At 35.2% G+C, this 26,099-nt stretch overlaps 1 protein-coding gene across 1 annotated transcript in view; it reads right to left on the bottom strand.

The window, feature by feature from the left end:
• HERPUD2 (HERPUD family member 2) overlaps positions 1–25,810 on the bottom strand; it is a gene marked incomplete at both ends in the record, with an annotated part of 36,301 nt that extends 10,491 nt beyond the window's left edge. The window contains 4 exons of the mRNA XM_084229577.1: positions 8,776–8,930; positions 11,416–11,529; positions 14,415–14,492; positions 25,664–25,810. Of these exons, the coding sequence (XP_084085703.1) occupies positions 8,776–8,930; positions 11,416–11,529; positions 14,415–14,492; positions 25,664–25,810 (494 nt within the window). The remainder of the gene's footprint in view (positions 1–8,775; positions 8,931–11,415; positions 11,530–14,414; positions 14,493–25,663) is intronic.
• Between the last annotated feature and the right edge of the window lie 289 nt (positions 25,811–26,099).

Consider the following 26,099-nt stretch of genomic DNA (forward strand, 5'->3'; position numbering starts at 1 on the left):
TTAGGAGGGTCTCTTCCTGCAAAGAGTCAAATAAAAATAGTAACACACAGAAAATGTTAACTATTTGGAATATGCACATGTCTATATCCATTAAAAAAAAAAGTTATATTCTTTATGCAAGGAAAACAAAGAGGATAACCTCATCCCTTCCTCTGGGTCTTGGGAAGGTACATTAAGGAAATTGCTGCTATATGTATGTGTGGGAGTAAATCTTTGGATGGCACAAGTTCTGACAGTTTTTTTTTTCCTTTTCATATAGTCTGTACTATAAAATAAAACTAGGCATAGAAAAGGGGAGCAAAGGAAATTCATGGGGACACATGAAATGGTAGATATAATAGATTATGGCAAAAGCAAAGAATTTGAAAAACAGTATATTCACAAATATATACTTGTTGGGAGGGTTTCTTCCAAAACACATTCATTAGTATGTTTTAAGGTTAAGAATTAAAAAGGAGATAAAAGTAACTGGAAACTTCAACAATAAGGAGCAAATTATTCTAAGCAATTCTTCCTTTCCCCACTAGTCTATACAACCATGCAGGGACTACATGGAATCTCCATTTTGTTCCCAGAATATGACTTTTGAAGACTCAGCACTTGCTTTGCTCTCTCTGCTGATCTTCTCATAAAGTTACCTCAAATGTTATCCCTATGAAGCACTCCCCATTCCTCTAAGCAGAGATAGTCACTCCCTCCTCCAGGCTCCCACAGCACTTTGTTTAAGAACATGATAGCACATCAGTAGACAGTAACTTTCCTATTTGACCTACTCTAGCAAGGGCAAATACATAGTTCATTTTTCTGTCTATAGTGCTTAGTGTACAGCAAATTCTAAAGTAAACTTTATTGAGTAAAGTCACAAGGTCACTACACATATTTGTTTATTCAGTCACCAATACATACAATCTGACCAGGAGATCTGACTAGATGAGAAAGAACCACCATTATAAATGAGATCAAAATACAAATGACACTTAGGGAAAAAACACATTAAAACAAATGGCAATAGTCAACAGGACTGTTAACTTCAAGTCAGACATGGAGTTGAACCTATTTTTGCTACTGACTTCTATGAACACAAAGTATAAAATCTGTAAGCCTCCTTTTCTTCATCCATTAAATGGAAGAAAATAGTACCTACATCACATATCTGGTGTAAAGTTCAATGAAATTATGCACATAAGTGCTTAATACAATGCCTGACTTGGGTTAAATGCTCAGTATGCATTAACGATTAATACCCTTCTAGGTAAGGAACTGTCACAAATGAATTTTTTAAAATATCAACATGCCAACAAACAAGCATTTCACAAAACAAAAAGGATAGCTCTTTCTCATGTCTCAAATTAAAGCAAGGACATTCCAATTTATCACACTGGTAAGCACGTATTTATAAACACAGAGAATTAGGCTGACAACAATTGTTAATGGGCGAGTAATCTGGTATTTTTTTAACTGCAATTTTTAAATAGTCTTTAAGAGCCTCCAAAACTCAAGAACATTTTGACCTGGGAAATTCCCCTTCTCAAAACATAATCTAAAAGAGTAACTGCTAAGATGTAAGTAGAGTTAAAAACACTGATTGTGGTGATATTTATGTTTAGTGGGGCAAAAAATATTCAACAACCCAACATTTATGATAGAAGATTGCCCCAATTCTTGAATTATTCTATAACAAGATTGTACAAGTGTACACTGTCACACATTGACAGAGTTGGCTTGTGCTGGTTCACATCAGCTTACAAAGCTAACAGCTCAAGTTCAAAATTTTGTGAACCCAACCTTGGTATCTTGAAATCATTCATGGTGAAAATATGTAACACCACAGAAATCAGCAAATACTGAAAATTAGCTTTACCTCACCATTTCCACCCAGGAAAATTCAGTTGTCACCAACATAGCATGTTACTCAGCAATACCTCCCCATCCGAATGCTATTGCCAGGTGACTTGTTTTGGCCAATGAAATGTGAGGTGTTAAGGAATGTAAAACATGTAGAGGTTTTTTTATGCACTCACTGGTTATCTTGCCCTCTTGTGTTCTTGTCATTTGCCATGGGAAGAACAGGTCCTAGGGAGCTAATGGTCCACAGAAAATAAAAAGCAAGAAACAGATCTGAACTCAATCTATAGCCTGAAGCAGAAATGTCCCAAATGACTAACAGACCACGAGCAAGAAAATAAAGATGTTGTTGTAAGCCAATGAGATCCTGACTTCATTATGCAGTAAAACCAAGTATACACCTTTTTTAATAAGAGTGAACAAACTGGTATATCTACATGATGAAAAACCATACAGATTTTATATGTTGTGGATTTATATTTGGTCTGGATATATGTCCAGGCTATACATTTTGCTTTCTATTGACAGAAATGTTTATGAGACAGAATGGAATGATATTTCTAATTTTAAAAAGTACATTCCAAAAAGTGGAAAGTTATTACAAAAATGTTAATAATGATTATTTTTGAGTGGGAGGGCTACAAATAATTTTTACTTCTAAAAAAAAAGCAAACAATATAGATGGCTACAGTGAGTAGCTTTTCATTTTTATCAATTATAATAGTTCTCACTATTTTAGGGAAAATGACTGAATGTACAAAACAATGGGTATTCTATAAACCAATCAGGAGTTTTTGAAGTTAAAGTAAATAAATGTGACAGTACAATGTCTGAGTCTGGAACAGTAGGTCAAGACTTACAAATCTGAAACTGGAAATGAACAGTCTATGTGGTGCTATACATATACTGCTTTGGTCCCTTAAGAGCTTCCATAATCACCTACATTAGGATTTCTCAAAGTGAGGTTCCCAGGATATTGTTAAGTTGGCAGATTTCTGAGTACCACAATCAATAATTTTACTTTTTTAAATTTAACATTTTTATCCAAGTAATATAGCATTATAACATTATGTAAGTTTTAGGTGTGCATCATTGAAAATTAACATATGTATATACACACACAATATCAAAATCCCCACTAAAATCCAATTCAATCCTTTACCATAATGTGTCCCAGCATATGGTCTGTCCTTGAGAATGTTCATGAGCATTTGGAAACCATGTATATTCTGGTGTCTTGAAGTGGAAAGTTCTATAAATATTAAGCCTACCTTGTCCATTTGTCATGGAAGGCCATTATTTCCTCAGTGATTTTTCTGTATGGATGATCTGTCTATATTGCTATACCACATTGTTGCCAATGTCTTCCTTTAGGTCTGTTAAAAATTTATTTCATATATTTTAATGTCGCTATAATAGGAGCATATATAATGATAACTGTTATATAACTTTCTGCTGTACTGATCATTTTATTGTCTTTGTCTCTTTCTAATCTTTTTTGGCTAGAAGTCTATTTCCTCTGGTATAAGTATAGCAGTTTTTGCCTTTTAAAATTTTCCATTGGCTTAGAGTACTAATTTCCATTCATTGACTCTGAGTCTATGTTTGTCTTTATAGCTTAAGTGAGTCTCTTGCAAGTAGCATATAGCTAGGTTTTGCTTCTTAATCCACCGGGCCACACTGTGCTTTTTTGAATGGTAAGTTCTATCCATTTACATTAAAGGTCATATTGATATGTGAGTGCTTGCTACTGCCATTTTGTCTTTAGTTTTCTGACTCTTTTACCTTGCTCAATTTTTTATGGATTTTCTTTTCTTCAACTTAGATCAGAATTCCTTTGTACATTTCATATAGGGAGGTCTAGTATTGGCAAACTCCTTCAATAGGAGTTTTTCTGGGAAGGCCTTTATTTCTCCCCCATATCTGAGAGTCATGCAGGATATAGTGTTTTTGATTAGCAGTTTTTATTTTTGAGTGTTGTTTTAAATTTTATTTTTATATTCCCCATACAATTGCAACCCCCTTATTTTGACCCCAATTCCTCCTTTCCCCGCCACCCCCCCAAAGTGTGTCTCTGGTTCATAGTTGTTTGTTGATTTTGATTTTTTCTGTCTTACAGTTATTCTTTTTCTTGGTCCCTTATTTAGGTTTTCTAGATTCCTGCTATGAGTGAGACCATCAGTATTTTTCTTTTTCTTTCTGGCTTATTTCGCTGAGCATGATCCCTTCCAGCTCCATCCATGTTGCTGCAAATTGCATGTGTTTATCTTTTTTGATTGCTGAGTAATATTCCATTGTGTATATGTACCACTTGGGTTGTTTCCAAAGCTTAGCTATTGTAAATAGTGCTGCTATAAACATAGGGGTGCAGGTGCTCTTTGGAATTGATGTTTCTGTGTCCTTTGGGTAAATACCTAGGAGTGGAATTGCTGGATCATATGGAAGTTTGTTCAATAAATGGTGCTGGGAAAACTGGGTCGCTACACATAAAAGAATGAAACTTGACTACTACCTCACACCATGCACAAAAACCAACTCAAAATGGATTAAAGAACTAGACATAAGACCTGAAACCATAAAATATATATAGAAGGAAATACAGGCGAAACACTACATGACATGCACCTCAAAGACATCTTTACAGACACATCACCCAAAGCAGTGATAGTGAAGGCAAAGATAAACAGCTGGGACTACATCAAATTAAAGAGCTTCTGTGCAGCAAAAGAGAAAATAACCAAAACAAAGAAAACAATCCAGTCAAAAAATGGGTAGAAGAGCTAAAAAGAAACTTCTCTGAAGAGGAAATGCAAATGGCCAACAGGCATATGAAAAAATGTTCAACATCACTTGCAATCAGGGAAATGCAAATCAAAACTACAATGAGATACCATCTCACACCAGCACATATTAAAAAAACTAGCAACAACAAATGTTGGGGAGGATGTGGAGAAAAAGGAACTCTCCTGCACTGCTGGTGGGAGTGCAAACTGGTTCAATCACTATGGAGAGTTGTGTGGAGATTCCTCAATCTTTGAGTGTTCTGAATACATCATTCCATTCTTTCCTGGCCCATAGAGGTTCTGCTGAAGTCTGATTAAAGCCTGATGGTAGTACCTATATAAGTTACTTGCTTTTTTCTCCCTTGCAACCTTCACTATTCTTTGTCTTGAACTCTTGATAGTTTAACTACGATGTCTTGATGTAAGCCCCATTGCATTTAGATAACGAGCTGTTCTTTTAACCTTTGCTGACTTGTATGTTCAGTTCCTTCCTTGGGTTTGAGAAATTTCTGTTATTTCTTTGAATAAGCTCTCCAATACCTTTTCTCTCTCTCTTTTTCTCTCAATCCTCTGGGATATAACTTATCCTTATGTTACCTTTCCTAATGTAGTCAGATCCCATTGTGCTTCATCGTCTTTCTTTTTTTTAACATCTTATTTCTCTCTCTTCTTCAACCTGAGTCGTGTGTTCATTACTATCATCAAGGTCACTGATTTGATCCTCCATTTAGTCCATTCTTCTTTCTTACCTTCCTCAAGAGCTTTTCATCTCATTTATTGAGTTCTTCATATTCTAAATCTGTTATTTTTCTTAAAGGCTCAATTCTATTCTTTAACTTTAAATCTAAGATTGTAAATTTATTTCCTGAGCTCTATGCGATCTCTTTGATTAGCTTTTCTGAGTTTTCTTGTATCACTTTAAGTTGCCTTTCCGAAGCTCCTTCTATGAGTTTCTTTATTATAGCAATTTGAACTTTCTATCTAATAGGGAGATACAATTTTCCACGTCTTTGTGGCTGGATTCTTGAGAGTTGTCCTCTCCTTCTGATCTCATATTCTCTTGAATTCTTGAGTTGTCATGTGGTTTTTGTTTTTTTTTTTTTTTTGTCTGCCCATTTTGCTATTTTAAATTTCCCTATTTTTTAAAATCTGCAACTTAAGAGAGTTGAAATAGTTTTACTTTCCTCAGAGTTATTATGGTTATTTTATTTTATTTTATTTGCCTCCACTGACTTCCACAGGTACTGAGCGGTATTTGAATTTGATGTGTTGGCAGAGTGGGGAGAGGAGAGAAGGGTCCAGATATGGTTGAGAATGTGCTGGGCAGTGTGTGTTGGTCAGGAGGCAGAAAGGAGGGTGTGTTGCTTTAGATTTGGGGCACTGCCAATATCCCTCCTCTCTGGAGTCCCAGCTCTTCAACTTAGTCTGTCTTCTGTTACTACACTTCATGAGGTCAAAACAGTCAAAAGGAGGGAGAAAGGAAGTACAGTCTAGGCTATCTTTTCTGTTGGTCTCCTTACCAGGGCCTCAGTCTGAGTAGAGCACCCCAACTCCTCCAAATGTGCTGCACCTGAATCAAGGATGTGTAAGTACCTTTTACTGCTTCCAATCTCCCCTCCCCAGGGTCCCTGACTAGACCAGCTGCCCTGCCATCTGTGTCCCCCAACCTTGATAGCAGCCTTCAGGTATTTCTCTTCACCCTCCTCCATGCCACCTCTGGTGCAATATGTGTTGATCTTTGAGGTCCTAGGGGTACTTCAGTCTTACCCTGAGTCTCAGGACTCTCTCAGTGTACTGTCCCTTTGGTCAATTTTACAGGTTCCTTTTGGGAGCAAAGTAAGGAACTTACTTTATCACTTCTGTCAAGTCATCCTTAAATATCTTCAGATTCTGTTGCTCATCATTTTGTTACTTTTTACAAAATAAACACTATATCAGATTTTTCTAATCTGTTTAATATATTGTTAAGAGCTAAATGCCTTTCTCTCTCTTATTTGATTTCCTCAATAGCCTAGTTTAGAGAAATTATTAATCTTTTCCTGATATCTATGGTCTTATTCTGAATACTCGCAATCTCATAAGCTTTGTTTTATTGTAAAATCTATTCATTGTATAAGAAAGAGTTAAAGATCTTATTATAAGAGATAACATTGTTAACATATCATTATGTATGCTTCCAGGCTTATTACATACATAGCATTCCTATTATTCTGCATCACTACCACTGAATAAAAATAAATAAGTAAAATCACTCTATATAAACTTAGAGGAACTGAACTGTCTTACTCTACTAAAAGCCAGGAAATGAAAATATAATGTATTTTAAGTTACTACTCCATAATATAAACCCAGAGAACACTGCTTTTTGTTAGTAAGTTTTGGTTTGTAGCAATCACTTCCTGAAAATAAAAGCTGTTTCACAGGTGCTTTTTAAGGTCTTATCTAAATACTTAATTTGAGAAGCTTATAATCAAGAAATATGAGACAAAAGTTTTCTTATATTTTGCTATACACTCACCTTTGTCTTTCTCCATTAAGAATTAATGTAAGTAAAAAATTATCTGGATGCTCATGCTATCTTAATTAGCAATCAATGGCTGCTACTCAGTTATATGACCTACTTCCATTCTGGGGTTCTAGCCATTTCTTTATTTTCAATCTCACCATCTTGGACCTGGAGCAGAGCCACACACCAGTTTAATATGCAATGTAAAACAATTATCACTACCTGATACTCATGTTTCCTTTACTTCAAAAGTAACAAATAACAGTTCCTGGGCAAAGTACTCTGGTTTCAGACATAAACCAGGTACAATCTATATTCTCCGAGGTCCTATTCTTTGAGTTGGCAAAGATGTACTGAGGCTGGTGGCAGTAATTCCCACAGGAACTGCCTAACCCAAGAGGTCTGCTGTAATTAGTAAATATAAGGTAGCCACCGCAAACTTAAGTAAACTCCTTTAACAAAGACTCTGGATACACGCACTAATATACGTAAATATAGTCCTCATAATACATCACAGTTTTACTCTGTCAGTTTTACCAAGCTTATCTGATCAGATATAGCTGTGGAACTTATAAGATTGCTATATTCTTCCAAAAGCACCCTCATTCACCCATTTGCTCCCCAGAAAACTAATCTGGATAGAGCTACAGCAAGACTACGAACAAATTTTTTAGTCACCTAGATCCTTGCTAGTCAAAGTGTGGTCTATGCAGCAGAAGCATCAGCATCACCTGAGAACTTGCTGGAAATGTAAACTCTTAGGACCCATTAGACCTACTAATCAGAATCTGGTAATCAGCATGAGCATTAAAGACAGAAAAGCAGGGCCTCCCTGGTGGTGCAAGGGGTTAACCTCAGCACTATAAGGCAATCTGCAGCTACTGCAGCATGAATTCAATTCCCAGCCAGGAAGGTGACCTACATGGCACAGCAGACCCTTCTTGTCTCACCGTCTGCTCCTCTCAGCAGTGTATTTCAGTTAATCCGCCTGTTCTGCTCCCCATTCTGTCTCTGGTAACTCCTCTCACACACACACACACCTGCACCTCTGGCCTGTACCCCAGTTCTTGTATGCATAAATAAACCTTAAAAAAAAATAAAAATTGAGGGCCTCTCCTGGTGGCGCAGGCCATTAAGCACAGCACTGTGAAGCTGTCTGCAGCCTCTGTGGCGCCAGTTTAATTCAGGCCAGCTGGCGAGAATCCCACATGGCACAGCAGACCTCTCCTGTCTTGCCCACTGCTCCTCTTAGCAGTGTTATTTCATCAGTCTGTCTGTTCTGTTCCCCACTCTGTCTCTGGTAAATCCTCTTACCCTCCCACACCTCTGGCCTGTACCCTGTTTCTTGCATAAAAAAATAAACCTTAAAAAAATAAAAATAAAAATAAAAATTGGGAAGTACTGCCCTTGATGCTGCTGCTATATTACCATCTTTCAAGTGCACTGCTCTACTAAACCCTCTAAATCTCAAAACATATAATTTTATGAATAAACTTTAATTATACTTGGATTGCTTCAGAGGGGCTACCATGAAAGTCAGGAGAAACAGATTTTTAAGAGATCCACAAATATAACATGTCAGTTATACCTAAAAAAAAAAAAAAAAAGCGGTCTTCCCACAGTCACCATGATTTTACTCACCCTTGCATTACATATGGGAACGGATGACTCTGTGCTGGGTCAGTCTGTGCTTGTGGAAGGGTACGTTGCCTTAATCCTTCTGAGGAAGAACTGGCAGCTAAAGACAAGGATTCCTGACCAGTTGATGGAGTTGTTGATCCTGAATGATCTGAACTCTACAAACAAAAATATAATTATTTTCTCAAGGCGGTTTAAGTCAAATACATTGCTAAAAATGTATTTATTAAATCCCTTTTTTAAAATAACTAAATTTTAGAAATTTGCTGATTTGAATCCTATGCACAAAATAGATACTTTAATTCTGATGAGACTAAAGAGTTAAGGAAATCAAAAATGCTTTATTATCCAACCTCACAGTTATCAACTAGAAATACTGAACAGTAGAGTAACTGTATGCAAAAATAGCATATTCAGTTGTGAGGATTAAAGCAAAGCACTTTTCACATGTCTAACACATAAAAAGTTCTCAATAAATGGTATAAATGATTGTATTGTTTAAACAGTTACTATGTGCCAGGTGCTGTAGAACACGCTGGCTTAAAATGTTGGTTTAAAATAATGAGGATACGCCAGCAATCAGAAGATCTAGAATTTGATATTATCTCTGACATTAACAAAACACATAAACTTAAAGGTTCTTAACTCTTAAGAGTATCAGCTTTCTTATAAAAAATAAGATTGACCAAGTTTTCAAGATTCCTTTTGGTTTTAAAACTACTACAAAACCACAACCAATACTATGGTACTTTTTTTTTTTTAATAATGTTATCAAAAAGATCACAATCAGAATTTTTAAATTTTCATGATGCCAGTACCTCACAGATTTAGTAACCTTAAATAATATAACCTTCTTTGAAGACATTCTAATTTTTTCCTGTTTAAAAAGTGTCAAATATTTTATGTAAATTTAAAACACAATTACATTTTTAAAAAATTACAGCTTTCCACCTTTGAAAAACTGAATACAATATAATTTTAAAATCCTACCAAGTTTGTTAAAATTGTATTTTACTTGCATTGCCTTCCTGATGCATGGTTACCTTCCTAAATTCTGCCATCTTAAAGGTCTCAAGGACACAGATCTTTTGCAAAATGAACAAAAGCTTTCATTAAAATGCTACTCCACATTAAATGGATTCCAAATAGTCTTACTAGGGAAACTGATTCTTAGTAAAATAAACTGGAAAGGACTTCGTTTTTTAGCAAGATTTTTCGTTAAATGAACCATCATAATATGGTGTTCATTTAAAAATTATTAGGAAAAAAGTCTAGCTATATGGCAGCACAGATAAATGTCTCTGAAACTAATGATTTTTGACCTTATTATGTAACTCATTTCTGATTTGATCTTTAAAATATTTTTGAATCCCACTGAAATTTCTCAGTTACAAAAAATAAAGGCAAATTTAACTTAATTTTTGATGCTTTTTAGATTTTCATGATAGTCCTTGAAAAAGCTGAATTATATGTACTGATAACATGTAATCATGGCTGAGAAATCATGAGTCAATTAAGTCAATTAGTCAATTAAGTCAGAGGGGGGGCCTTTCTTAAAAAAAACTAGAGTAGCAGAACTGTATCCAAAGAATATAAACAAAACTTCAACTGCCAAAGTCAATGTTCTATGCCTTTTAAAGCAAGATATGAAATATAAAAAGGCTCTTCAGTTTACTGACAAAAACTTATTTCAGTGTAATGAAAGCTAAATTCCCATGACTGGTACTAGAAAATACTTACCATTGAATATAGCAACTAACATTTATATAGCAAATAGAAAATCTAGTTCCTTAAAAAAGTAGTTAAGTAGTATCTACTAGAAGTTCTTTCAATTACTTGTCATCTTTGTCACTTGTGCCCTCAAAGTTTTGGCTACATCTTCACAAAAAGGAATGTATATTCAGCAATATAAAAGGTCCCTATCCAGAAGTTTAAAGGAAGGTTCCACATATCCAATCATTTTCTCTTACCTCCAAAGGTCTATCAAATAAGATTTATGTGGGAAATAAAAGATAATACAACATGAAAGGCTTCAGGAGAGTTTAACACTTAAAGAAAATGTCTAAGTCGAAAAGTCCAGCAATTAAAAAAAAATTTCAAAACAATTTTAGTCAGCTAAAAAAATGAGGAAGAAATAAAAACCTAATTCTGAAAGAGATTAATAGGTTAAGTAACTTATTCTCCTGCATTTAGAAGTTATACACAAGTCCATCACTTTAGATAACAGAATTCTTGAGCAAGCAAACTGCATCAAGAAGATTTAACACACTTAAAACTTAAATAAATCACCTGGAAAAAATATACATTAAATATCTTAAATAGTTCTGACATTTTACTGGCCCTAGATTTACTTTACATCATAACTACATCCTAATTGTTTTGAGTGTTTTAGTAACTAAACTCATAAACATTGTATCTATTATTGATCTGCCAGAAGCAAATTACAACTCATAGTGAACAGGTTTCAAGGGATAACAAGGAGCAAGGAATCTTTATAAACAAAGTTCAAATGTCCAACTCAAGCTGTTCAAAACACAATCTCAAATCTACAAGCTCTAATTATTCTGTTTCACACTTAGTTTTTAGAGGCAAAAAAAGGATAATCAGAAAACTTCAATGTTTACTCCTCCCAAAACAACTCACAGAACTGTTGCTGGATGCCAATGCTTCATAGCTTTCTCTACTGGAGCTGGATTTTGGAGAACTGGGAGGAGTCCGAGAAGTACATACTAGGTGAACCATATGATACTCATCTTGCTAAAATTAAAGAAGATCACATTTAAAGGATAGTACTAGAAGACACAGTTCAAAAGCTGGTAGCCAAACTGAAACACTTAATTCAAAATTGAAGTTCTTTACTAGCATAGCCATTTTATAAGTAATAAAATCCTAAAACGGTGAATTTATTTTGAAATTTCAACAAAAAAGTGATTATTTTGCATAGCAGGGAGTCTTATAGCAAACAATACTGTAATGCTGTGCAACACAATCTATTATTTCACTATAAAAACATCTACCACTTTAATATCAGATCAGCAATAGTGACAATGAAGTTTAATCCTACGAACATTGAGTAGTGGAAATATCCCCATTACTTGAGCTGTGACAAACTCAAATAACTTTACCATACTCTCACTTGCCTAAATCTTAGCAAAGTGATGTATATTTTTACTTATTTAAGTCAAAACTATTTTATCTGTAACACTTATACACAAATGCAAAGTATGTATTTGAACTATATACTATAAATACTCCATGTATTTCTATAAATCAACTATGACTGAAAGAAAACATTCTAGTAATGATTAGGATTGGCATTTTAGCTTAGTAATTTCATGAGTGTATATGCTTAGGGACAAAGTAAGTAAATAAGATGGAGAAAGGAAAGAGAATAAAGGCAAGAAGAGAAGAACAAAGGATACAACATTTCAGAAAAAAAGAATGATGAAGGGTTCAGGAAAAAAAAGATACCCAGTGTGAAAAAGAGAAACGAAGCTACCAGAAACTAAAAATTCAGCAACTGCCTACATAAAAATAGAATTGTCCTTAATTTTGAAGTGAATCCAAGCTAATGGTCAGCACCTCCCCTAAGTAGATTGATATTGCTCAATCTACTCAAAAATAAGAACACATTAGAGTACAATTAGAGAAATACATAAAAATCTTTTGTACAAAACTGAGATGTTGAAGCTGCTACAAGTGTTTTAGGAGTGTGGAAAAAGTAATTGGGGAAAGAAGGAATAGCTAAATGATAGAGAGAAGCATTCCAAGAGATAGCATGACATGAAGCATACCTAGTGAGGTAGGCAGAAGACACTCCTGACTTATACTATCCCCTCAGCTTCGGAATACAGAACATTAAAAGGCATCTAAGTATAAGATGTTTATTCTTAGAAACTTAGTTTCAATGGTCATATTAATCACTACTCATAATATTCATTCACTTTGAGAATATTTCTATAAAATATAACAGGTAAATCTAATGAACACATTTGACCTAAAAAGGGAGGTACAAAGGTCTATTCAAAATGTAAACATAGCATTCAAAATGTTTTATACAGGGGGCACAACAGTCCTTTGACTGAAGAATTCTTAATTCTTAAACCATTCCTGTCAGCCAAAACCTTTAAATAATTTTCATGTAGAGACTCTAGGGTTAAAATGATAAATCTGTATTTCAAAGAGCACACACCAGAAAGATTTTTATAAGTGGGGGAAGAGTGAATGAACAGGGGTAACACAGAGGATTTTTAGGGTAGTGGAACTATTCTGTAAGATATTATAATAAATGGGTACATGTCATCATATATTTGTAAAAATCCACAGAATATACAGCATCCTAATGTAAACTTTGGATGACAATGATGTGCCAATGTAGGTTCATCAACTATAACAAATGAACTCCCCAGCTGGTGTGGAATATTGGTAGCAGGGGAGGCTGCACATGGGTGAAGACATAGGTTATATGGGAAATCTCTGTACTTCTGCTCTATTTCATTGTGAACCTAAAATTACTCAAAAAAAATAAAATAATAAAGTCTATTTAGAGAAAGAGAAAAAATCTGCTGCAAATTCCTCTTTTTGGGAAAGAGGAGTTATTAAATCACTTCGGTAATCTGAAACTACATGATTAAAATGAAAATGACAACAAAAAGTCATTTTGGCAAAGCTAAAATGTCAACTACCTTAACAGAGAAATACACTAATATAAGATTTTTAAGGTTCCCCACAAGTGATGATAAATACACAGGAGAGGATATAAATCAGGGAAATCTAGAACAACATTAAGAGTTAAGTCAAAGATTATATATTACATAAAAACTAGTATTTAATTCTGCTACATTCCCAAACAAAAAGCAGCATCTGCTTCTAAAAGTATAAACTCTACAAATGAACATGAACTAAAAGCTACCACCATTAAAATTAACTAGCATTCAAACTGACTGCCAAAAATGTGAATTGAAATGTATTTAGATCTGAGCCCCAGCACTCAGTTTTTTTTTTAAGATTTATTTTATTTTATACAAGAACTGGGGTACAGGCCAGAGGAGCGGGAGGGTGAGTGAATTCAGCAGAGACAGAGTGGGGAGCAGAACAGGCAGAACAACCAAAAGCACTGCTGAGGGGAGCAGCGGGTGAGACAGGAGAGGTCCGCCACACCTTGTGGGTATCTCCCCGGTCAGCCTGGAATCAAACCTGCACTGCAGAGTCTGTGGACAACTTCACAGCGCTGCACTCAACCTGCTGTGCACCCGGGAGGCCCAGCACTCAGCTTCTTGACTGATGAACCAACTGGGCTTCCTTCTTTTTCCTGTCCTGAAATTAAACTCCTAAGCCAACCAACTTGCATTAAAATGTCAAAGAAGAGATTATCATCGATGAAAATCCTATACTACTACCTGAACATCCTACTCCTACACAACTTATAAATCAATAGTGCTTGGACATTCAAAACTGTTACCCATGCCAGTCAGAATCTATCACTAAATATATTTTCTACAATACTTCATGTTTATCTATTATGCTACCCAAAACGGCTGATTATAAGTATCTAAAAACTTAATTGGTTGGACATCAATAAAACACATCTCCTCTTATACTCTGAATGTATCTGGCATCATATAGTGGTAGAAAAAGCTTACTTTTCTGAGAACGTCTTTTAGCTGCAGATGATCGGGAAGCAGTCTACCGGAATACACCAATCTCTGGTCTTTCGTCGACTAAGAAATGAAAGGGACAAAGGAAAGAACTCAATTTTTTTCTAAATACACAAATTGGAAATTTGGAATAACAAGTCTAAGCATGGGTAAACTGTAACTGTGAGTAGAGTAAGACTCCCATTAGACTCAAATAGGTAGATTACTCACATAATTTAAGAATTTTGCTTTTCCAAACTTAATTTAAGACATTTAAGAACTCAGCAAAATAGTAGCATGTCTATTGTAGATAAGGTAAAATACAGATACATTTTTAAAACCAGAGAACAAAGGTAAATTAGAAGTTTTCCTTTTCAGTATAATGCAATGCATGTAGAACAATCATTAAAAATCTTCAAAGACTATAAATGACAAGATGGCTGGTCTCCTATTAATAGTCCACAATGGGATAAGAAAGTCACCAAAGTTATTTTGAATTGTTTTGTTAGTATTTTTAATCTAAAAGTTTACATAAGATTTATTTTCTATTTTACTGATATCACCAGAATAATTTTTTGGCTTTCATTAAAAGTCATATGTATTTAGTTCCAGCTTTAGGTAACTACTGCAGTTTTGATTATTCTTGACACTCTCAAGAACACCTCTGCACATTTCTTGCAAATATAAGTCTAAAGAAAAATCAACTCAAGTACATGGAGATTAAAGCTGCCAGAGATCTCTATATGCAATGCACCATATGTAATATGTTCTAGTTATCTCTGCTCTATTTTGTACTTATGATAAATCTATTAAGTGTTCACACTGCAAGCTAGCATTAAAGTATTCAAAATTAAAGTATTTATGTATATTTCCACAAGGCCTATTAAATAACTGAGAAATAGTTCCTTGAATTCTACTAGAACAATTATTAGTATATATCAACAATTGTTAAATCCAAGCAACACTAAATCAATTTTTAAACAGACTATATATTCAGCCTAAATACTAAAAAGGGTCTTATGTGAACAATAACCATAACAGAAATGATCATATTGAGAAAGATGTCAGAGAGGTTTAGGTGCCAAAGATCCTAAGGTATAACTGTTCTTCTAAGATATTTAACTGTCAGGTACAATCACGTTTCTCCTGGATTATATATAAACAATCAAACACAAAATAACACAAAATAAGAGCTTCTTTTTAAAGAGATAAATAGCTTAAGTCTTGAAACATTAATCACTACATGTAAATATTTAACAAGGCATGTATGTTAAATTATATAAGTTGAATGCTAAGTAGATAATGGAAAAATTAATTAGCAAATGCTTTATAGATTTCCATTATATACTTATTACTTCAGTTGGAATCTAAAGGTGGTTCTTTGATAAATACTAGTCGACACAGACTATCTTTTTTTTAACCAGTCTAATGAACATTTTATAGATAGTTCTATGTCATGTCATCATTCTGTATAAGGGACATTTGTCCTCTCCTGCAATTTTTTTTTTTATTATGAAAACTCTCTAACAAAAACTGAGTGGAAAGGATAAAATGTACTTCCTGGTACCATCTGCAAGAATTCCCAAGTATTTAGCCTCAACAATTATCAACATTCTGTTATTCTTGTTTCATCTATTTCCAATTTCCTTTTTTGGAAAAAAGAGAATTTGAAGCAAGTCCTATATGCTATTTCTTTTCAACTGTAAAAATTAGTATGTATCTGTAACAATTTTTTTAAGTATTTGTGTTTAATTGTTTATATATAATCCACAATGCTTCCACATTCAATGAAATAAATAATAATCCCTATTATTAATATCCAGAACAGCTCAAATTTTCCCATTTGTTCAAAAATGTCTTTTCAGAGATGGCTTCTCTGAATCAGAATCCAAACAAGGTTCTCACACAGATTTGGGGGTTTATATCTGTTTTAATCTTTCAAGTTTCCATTTCTTTTAAATTTTCTCATGTCACTTATCTGTTAAGAAATCATGCTGCAGTCTAAGTTCTACTGACTGTATCCTCCTGGTATCATGTAGCATGTCCTTCAGCCCCTGCATAATGTACTTACATCTAGAGGATTGATTAGATTCAGGTTCTTTCATGTTTGACAAAAGAATTTCATAATAGTACTGTGTACTTCCTATTGTCTCACATCATTTTCAGCACATGGGGATTGGCTGATCTACTTTCAGTGATTTTACAATTGGTCAATGGGTTCAAATGTTGTCAGCCTAAGCAATTCCTTATAAAGTACCCCCCTATTCATTCACCTTACCTTTTTAACTACCTATATCAAACTACCTATGATCCATTATTTAATTATGGATGGAAAATTATTTTCTAATTCTATAATACTTTCTGTGTTAACTATGATTCTACTAAAAACCTCATCAATTATTTGGTTACCTAATCTACAAGGCAACAAAGATGCTCAATTCATTCTCTTTATCCATTTTCAGAGTAAGTATCCAAGCAAACTCTACAGTGACAAATGAGTTTTGGTTTAAGTATCATTAAAAGCTTGTGGAATTTTGCTTTTCAATATACTGTCATGTTTTGGTGGGTCCTCAAAGTGCACCATCTTTAGCCAATAGGGACCCTTTAAAATGGCTCCTGTGTCATTTAGACATCTTTGGCCAAAAGGAACCCCTGAAAGTTGGCTCCTGTGTCATTTAGACATGCCCTGTCATCTCTAATACGTTCCTTGCTTTCAGTTCATCTCACAAACTTCCTAGCCCTCCCCTGGAATCAGTGACTGCTCCAGGAGTCTTTATTCCTTTTAACAGAAATGGTATCTAACGGCCAAAATCTGGGATCTAGAAGTGTTTATTTTTACTTGTCACTACTTCAAAGATTCTTCAGTGGGCAAAGTAGAAAATTAAACCCAGAGTTCATATTATTATTTCCACTTATGTAATACATGGTTTTTACTTATTTCAGATCCATTCTCACCCTGAAATTCTTGCTTGCTAATGACATTAACAAATATTGCCATCAGCAAATGTACTTATTAGCTTTTTCCTATCATATGATATCTCAAAATAAAAGTAAATTTATTGTGGCTTTTTTCTGTCCTTAGGTATATCCCACCAGGTATATACAGTCAAAACATTGTTTCAAAGTTACTTGGAATAATTCCTTTCATAACTATGTCACTATACTGACATTGTTAAATGTATTGCCATGTAGAGATTACATTTCTGTATTTAACTTTTTAAAATTATCTGTATAACATGCATGGCAACAACAAAAACAGTACAAGAAGATACTATTAGCGGTTTAGTTTCTTTCAGGTTTCTCCCCCTCTATAATTTTGAATTACCCTTCCATCAATTGTTTTTGACAACGTAACAAATATGAACACACACATAAATAGCCAAAAAGTGAAAATAACCCAAATATCTAGCAAATGATGACTGTATGCAAAATGTCCTCTGAGTGTGTGTGTGTGTGTGTGTTTGTGTGTGTGTATACACTGGAATATTATTCAACCATAAAAAGTAGTATAGTACTGACACATGTCATAACATAGATGAACCTTATAAACATGATAAGTGAAAGAAGCCAGACACAAAAGACCACTTATGGTTCCATTTATATGAAATTTCCAGAGTAGGCAAATTCACAGAGACAGAAGTCAGATTAGTGGCTATCAAGGAGTGGGAAAACAGAGAATGTAGAGTGACTGCTAGGAGGTGGGGAGCTTCTTCTTGGGGTGATGAAAATGTTCTGGAATTAAATACTGGTGATGATTACACAACTCTGTGAAGCACTAAGAACCACTAAGTTGTACACACTAAAGGGCAAATTTTATAGAATATAAATCATTTCTCAATAAGAAAATTGTTCATAACCTGAAGTCAAATATCTTCAGAAAACCAGAAGTTTCAAAAGGAAAATAATTCTTTAATTTTATTGTATTGAAAACAAAGAAAAAGAAATTTTCACATGCCTAAATTCTGTAAGATGTAAAATTTTTGTTAAAAATTGCCTTTTTAGTTCAAATATCAATGAATTTTATTTAAATATCTGCAAAACCACTGACTACATAATTAATAACACAGTAATCAACTGACTCAATTTTCAACTAGTTATTTTAGTATCACCACACAGTATTAAGAAAAGTAAAGATCTGGGGTCCTCCCCAGTGATGCAAGGGAATAAGACGCAGCACTATGAAGCTATCCGCAGCCACTGCAGCACTAGATCCCCTGGCCAGGGATCTGACCCACGTGGTGCAGCAGACCTCTCTTGTCTCACTGGCTGCTCCCCTCAACAGTGTATTTCAGTACATCTGCCTGTTCTGCTCCCCACTCCATCTCTGGTGAATCCTCTCACCCACCACATGTCTTATCTGCACCCCAGCTCTTATATGCATAAATTTTTTTTAAAAGAAAAGTAAAAATTATCAGAGCTCAATTAGAATGCAATTTAACTTATAAAAGTGTACAACTTAATTTATCTAGTCCAACAAACAACAGTATCTTTTGCACTGACTGAAAACCATTTCCATATTAGGGTGGGTAATGATGGCTACTGTAACAAACCCGAAGATCTCAGTTACTTAATACAACAAAGGTTTATTTTTTTTCTTCAATTAAAAAAATATAAGGGCCTCCCCGGTGGCGCAGCGGTTGAGCACTGGGTTGCAAAGCTGCCCGCGGCCTCTACAGCGCCGGTTCAATCCCCGGCTGCTCCCCGGCCACCGGAGGAGGGTCCGACATGGCGTGCAGACCTCTCCTGCCGCCCGCTGCTGTACTTTGGTCCTTCTGCCTGCTCTGCTCCCCGCTCTGGCTCTGGTGAATTCTCTCACCCTCCCGCGCTTCTGACTGTACCCAGTGCGTGTATAAATAAATAAATAAATAAATAAATCTTAAAAAAAAAATGTATTTTAAAAAAAATTAAAAAAATATAAGAAGTCAGGAGACTCAAGATTGGTAACTCTAAATAAACTAATAGTTTAGCTTGGTAAATTTAGATTAGTAAATCTAAATTAGCTAATAAACTAAATTGTTAAGTAAAAGTTTCTACTGCTGAGATAATAGCTATACAGATTAACATACAAATATACTTGACCATCTCTGTTAATATCACCAACATCTTCCTTTTGTCTAGACCCTATAAGTAATAGTCACCCTACATGTACCTTCATCACCTTCATCCACTGCTCTACTCTAGAGGAAGCTGGTGATATATGATGGAGGGGGACAGCTAAATTACCAAGTTGAAAACTTCCTGGTGGTACTCTGAGTACCCCAGAAACAAATATATATCACTCTAAATAAAAGCTGCCTTGACCTGGGCAGATGCAGCCCAAAACCTCTGCTACCTATATAACAGATATTGTTTAAAATCAAAGTGAAGAAAGTTCACCTGTTAGTATAACATGCAAAAATAAACCCTAAACTGGGGAAAGATCTTTATCTTATATCTTATCTTTATCTTATATATATTATCTAGATTTTGAGTTTTTAATGTTTAATCAGCTATCAAAATAGATAAAATATGCAACTTTAATGCATTTAAAATACAGGAATCTTATTGAAGTCAACTACTGTATTTCTAAAAAGTCATGTAGTTGAAACTTGTTAAGTATGCATGGTTTAAAAAATCATGTTCCTTATCTATCCAACTTCAATATAATCCAGTACCTCAGTAAAAGCAACCTTGGACTTACATATTAGCTCAAGTAGTAACTAGTTGTTAACCCAAGTCCTCCACAAGTAGTAACTAGGAGCATTTCAGTACTTGTATAGTTCAGTCACAGTGCTGAATAATTTTAAAGAGCTGGGACTTAGGAGGTGCACAAAATACCATGTCTGTGGGAAATTAATTCTGTAAATTTGTACTGGCACATATCTCCCTCCCATTCCCACTAATTCACCCCAATCTAAAGTACCAAGAAATTCAGAGACACAGTGAAAGAAGTTGTTTACCTAACTCTATCTCCTACCTCCTTGCAACAACAGTTAAGTAAAACCAGCATACAGAGCAGAGCTTAAATAATCATTTTCTCTAGCGATCTATTCCATGCTTAGCTGTTTCTACTCACAGGCTACTCACGAACCAGGTATACGTACAGTAGAGAACGCTAAAATATATTACTCTTGTTACACAACCTAGCAGAGAAGTAAAGAGATAGAACAAAACAATGTGCTTTGCTATGATGTTTATCTTCCCTCTTCTAATTTATCAAAATAAACAAAATAACCACATATTAAGTTGAACAGTAATAAAACTAACATATCCTTTCATCTATACACTTTAGATGACAAACCATCTATATATATATATCTCTTCCTATATAGTTCATTCCTATATAGTTCTTTCTAATTTGCAAGTATAAACTGAGATGATAAAGTGCCCTAAATGCCTTTCTTCTTCTTATGAACATATAACCACCACATATAATATCATGAGTTGTAATGGTTAAGATCTGGGGCTTGCAAGTCAGACCAGCCTAGTAGATTCTGATTCTACTAAGCATTCTATGAACTTGGGCCAAAAGAAAAAAAAAAAAATCACCAAGTCTCTGTTCACTCATAAAATAAAGCTAGTAATAAAACTTACAACATAAGGTGTCTATGAGGAATAAATGTGATAAAACATAAAGTGCTTCAGAGAATACTTCACTTAGTAAAGCAATCACTTAGTGAAAGGTAGCTTAAAATCAGAACACCAAATATAACACTTAAATAAAAGCACTGAAATCAAATTTATTAGGTAAAGAAATTTAAACAAAAAGTTCTAGTTTAAGTTCTATTTTAAAAAGCGCTGACACATAATTAAAACATTACCACATAGTACTGCTATTTTCCCAAAAAGACATTAGGAAAAGACTACAAAGGAATTAAAACAAATTTTAGTGATCAGGCAAAAGTTTTTAACTTTTCATCAACCTTCACACTCAACTCAATTATATCCTTTAGTCAGTTTTAAAAACTTGAACTATTGCTAGAAGACATGAAGCCCTTTTAAATTAATGTCTTATAAGACAAAAATTGTATGTATGAATTAGAATCCCCTTTAAATCAACAGTTCTGAAGTGCTTAAGCAAGCAAGTTTTTAAAATGACCTAGGTAACAGGAAATCACAGAAATGATACAGATATAAACCTTAAATTATATTATACAAGCTATTTCCACTAACAATGAAGGTAGCACATTTGTCTGAACTTTAGGCAATTTAGTTACAGAATGTTAGTCTTAGAACAGAACCTATATAACTGGTTCTATTCTTGTTTCTTTCATTCCAATGGAACCTCAGAGCAAAGGAACAACTTGTAAGGGCAGCATGAATCTCCCTCTTGAACAGGAAAGCTAGAAAACCTAAGTAATGAAATTGATGGCTTTATTTTAACAGCATGTGCCCAGACAGAGGAAATCTACCCTGAACTGAGGGACATATTCAACAGGCATTTTTAATTTTAAAATTAAAAAACAGGGCCCAGGCATACAACCCAGAAAGGTTTGTCTTCAAAACTGAAGTCAAGGTAAGTCAAGTTCATCTTAGTTATTTTTTATAAATAGTTGGAAAGAATAGATAAGGAGGTGCGCAACTGGACTGAGAGATTCTTACTTTTTTTTTTTTTTTTTTTTTTTTTATAGAGGCATGCTTTTACTTATTTATTTATTTCTTTGTTTGTTTTTGTTTATACATGCACTGGGTACAGTCAGAAGCGCGGGAGGGTGAGAGAATTCACCAGAGCCAGAGCGGGGAGCAGAGCAGGCAGAAGGACCCAAGTACACTGCTGAGGGGAGCAGCGGGCGGCAGGAGAGGTCTGCGCGCCATGTGGGACCCTCCTCCGGTGGCCGGGGAGCAGCCGGGGAATCGAACCGGCGCCGCAGACGCTGTGGGCAGCTTCGCAACCCAGCGCTCAACCGCTGTGCCACCGGGGAGGCCCGAGATTCTTACTTTTTAAGTCTTTTTCAGGACAGCCCATTCTTCTGAATAACAGGTAAGTTCAACCATTTTGATATTGACCTCTCCATTAACTAAGTCCAAACTAGATCAAGGTCTGAAACTACTCAAATAAAAGTGACCTTGACAGCTATCTTCACACACTAGTAGCAATTACCTAAATTTCAGAATAATTATTTCACACAACAGGCCAACTTCAGAATACAAAAACCTAAAGTAATGAAGTGATGACATGTCTACTTGAGTATAAGTCACAATTATCTATATATACTAGCAACATGAAATTGATGTACTACTTAGTTCTTAAACCAAATCCTAAATCAATTATCAATACCATTCAAAGTTAAACAAAACTCCAAAAGAGTTCAATTCTACATCTGAGGTTTTTAATGATGGCTTTGTAAACCTTTGCATAAACAAGGCGACTGCCATATTTCCTAACTGGAAGATACCTTCCGCTATAATCTTCTTATTCAATACTATATTACTAAGTAATATAAAGATTTAGAATCGTCAGTGCAGTATTAGCTCTAAAACAAAATAAAGAGCTATTATCTACTCAAAATTGTTACAACAACTCTTTTGGAAAAATGTCTCTGTGAACCTTTTCTTGAAACAGCTATATGTTCTCTTATTCTGACTGCAGAGTTGACATTCCCTTCATGCACTCCTATAGCACACAATACACTCATCTCGCATAATCTAGTCACATAATAGTAGCTTTCTACTGACAGGTCTATATCCTCCACTAAGAACTCATCACTGTTGCAGTTAGTATACATTCAAACGTCAAGTAAATAAAATCCTGACTAATAAATATATGCAAGGTTAAGAAAGTGTTGCAGGGGGTAGAAGGGGGTATATTTATTGTGAATGTATTCAAAGAGGGATTGTTGATATTGTGGATGTTATCAGAAAGCTGATTTAAAATACCCAAGTACAAATTATCTTTAATTAAGTCAAGTCAGTATTTGACCATTACCTTAAGGTTTTATACTGTTCACTTGGAGAATTTTACTAATAGCATGTAGAAACAAGACTTATCCTTACAAAGATCCTAAAAGAACTTTAAATCTCTTTTCTTCTCCCGCAAGCAACTCCCACTTATTTTCCTAGAAGTCACTACCTACCCCTGACCCATTATACCCAATTACAGCAGTGTTGACAGTTATCAGCTTTTCTACTTCTTATTGGAGATACCTGCTTCTACAAAGGACTAGAGCCCTACTCTGCTTCTAATTTCACCCACCTCTACCAGTCAGATATGCAAGAAATCAGTCATAAGAAATGACCTCTGTTAAACATCAAACAGGCACTGAGACAATGAAACACAGAATCAATGTTAAATAGTGATCGAGGTAGTCTTAACACTCTAAACTTCCTTTATAAAATTGTCAAATTTAAATAATCTTACAAAATGACCTTTAGGACCCCAATTCCTTTGTAATATCAACAAACAGTTCAACATCTGCAATACTTCAATTCTCATATAAGTTAAGCTGGCACGCAAACTTGTCAAATCTAATAACCATACAAAGTTCTCAGGGGAGTTCTATGAAAATAAACATATGAACCCTGCTCCCCAGATCTACCGACTCTCATTAGTCTAGAAGTAAACTTCAGAGGTCAAATTCACTTGAAAAAGACTTGCAGGAGGATTTTTAAAAAGTCAGGTTTATCACGAGGTTAAGTTTTAGTAATCTTGTTATTTGGTAAAGCCTTCAAAAGTATCTCCAGTATGTACAAACAGCAGGAAGGCTGGGAGGGAAGTGGAGAGAAGTTTACAATTGATCCGTCTTCCAGCAGCTGACTGATCTACATGGGCACTGAGAGTCATTCTCCACTAGAGGTTAGTGCTGAGGCACATCAGTTGCAAGAGCAGGTAAGGCAAATTGGTTTCACGCTTCTCTCTTAAATACTTCTTAAAAAAGGAAAAACTCTAGAAAAGTGGTTAACTCTTAGCTTATCATAATGTATACCAAATTCCTTCAGCTTAATAGTATAAGATATTCACACAAGCAGATAAAGTATTCAGCTATGTTATGAACAGTACTGTGGAAGTATGACTTTCATTTCTGACTATTCTGAAAGCTGTCTTCCACTTCAAAAATGTGTAAAATTAATCATATGCAATAGGAAATCTTTTGTAAAACAGATTTTTTTTAAAATTGCTGTCCCTGTATAAAACTTAACTGTCAAACAAGGATTTGAATAATTGAAAGTTCCACTAGCTTGTTGTATTTCTGTCCTGCAGCTTAGACATAGGAACAGAAAAGTTAAACATCCTGTTTTTGTAATAACTGCCCTATTTTTGTAGTTATTCTAGAGTCTAAATGCCTAGCTAAATATTTTAACACTGAGGTAGTCCTAATACATTAATACCTTAACACAGACCAAGTGTCTTCTTTACTTAGGGGTTTTATAAAACAAGTGTTAAACCTAGAAAGCATAGCTGCTTTCCAACAGATTCTTACTGCCAGCTAAAATTGCCTAATGGCAAAAAACTTTTCATATACTCTGCATGACATTACACTTTTCTAAAGTATTCTAAGACTTCTTAATTATCAACTGAGTCCTTTCAAATCTGACTTTGGGGACAGATGGAGCTGTACTGTTTGTCTGTATTTTATTTATTATCTCTGCAATATCCAGAGTCATTTCAGAATGAAAAACACTGCCACACGGTATTACATATGGCCATATATAAAAGGAATAAAAAGATGGTGGAGGGTGTAGAAAGAGTTCTACATTAATGAAATTTTGTGTCCTCTACAAGAAAAAATGAGGGAAAGGGACAGAAGAAAATGAATCTACAACATGTAACTCTTTGCTTCTTAAAGCATATGCTTGCCTTGAAAGCATAACTTTTAGTGGTGTCACATTTCCAAGGAAAAAAAATTGCTCCAGTGGGCAAATTTCTGGGCGACGTGTAGAATGTAAAATTTTAGTCTAATAAAGAAGCAATAGCAGCTTTTACGTGAACGATTCTTTTTTTTAGGCCGCATCATTCCCAATTCAAGTTGAAGACTTTAAGTTCAAGGAAAATAGTCTCTCTTTATGCCTGTCAATTCGTATGTCCCCTGATATTTCTGGATAATCTTACTAATTAACTGAACCTCATCAGGAAGATAATGATGGTTCGGCGACTCGAGAGACACACAGGACCTCAGAACCTCGAACTCAAAATACTTGGCAGTCTACCAAAAAAAAAAAAACAAAAAAAAAAACCTTCTTGATTCAAGAAGAGGAGGGGATGAGCAGCGAGAAGGGGAGTATATGACACGAAAAGCTGCTGACCAGAGCAGTGGCGCCCAGCTTTCAGACACACTTACTGGTTTGCTAGGGTACACGTTAGATAGATGCGTTTTTAGTTTCCCCACGGTCCAGTTCAAGAAGCAGCTAATAGTCTGGTCACTGTATTTCTGATTCGGTGCTTTAATGATGAGGGTCACAGGAATCTCCATCCCACTTTGGTCCATGGTGCCCCCAAAGTCGGACAGAGTCAAACGGAGCAGCAGTTAAGCCCAACTGAGCCGAGGTGGTTACTGCCGGCGCGACTGGGATGGGGTCGGAAGCGACTGGGTTCTTAATATTCCACGTCCCGATCAGTCACAAGTGCATCCGGCGATGCGAAGGCCATTGCCGGTACCATGGACGGCCAGTGGCCAAGGCAGAAGGGGTCGGGGGCCCGGCCGTGGGTGCAGCTTTCCCCGCCAGGTCCGGAATGTGGCAGGCTCCGTACTGCGAAGGGAGGCGGGGGGAGACAGA

Source organism: Talpa europaea (assembly GCF_964194135.1).
Source record: "Talpa europaea genome assembly, chromosome: 3".
NCBI lineage: Eukaryota > Metazoa > Chordata > Mammalia > Eulipotyphla > Talpidae > Talpa > Talpa europaea.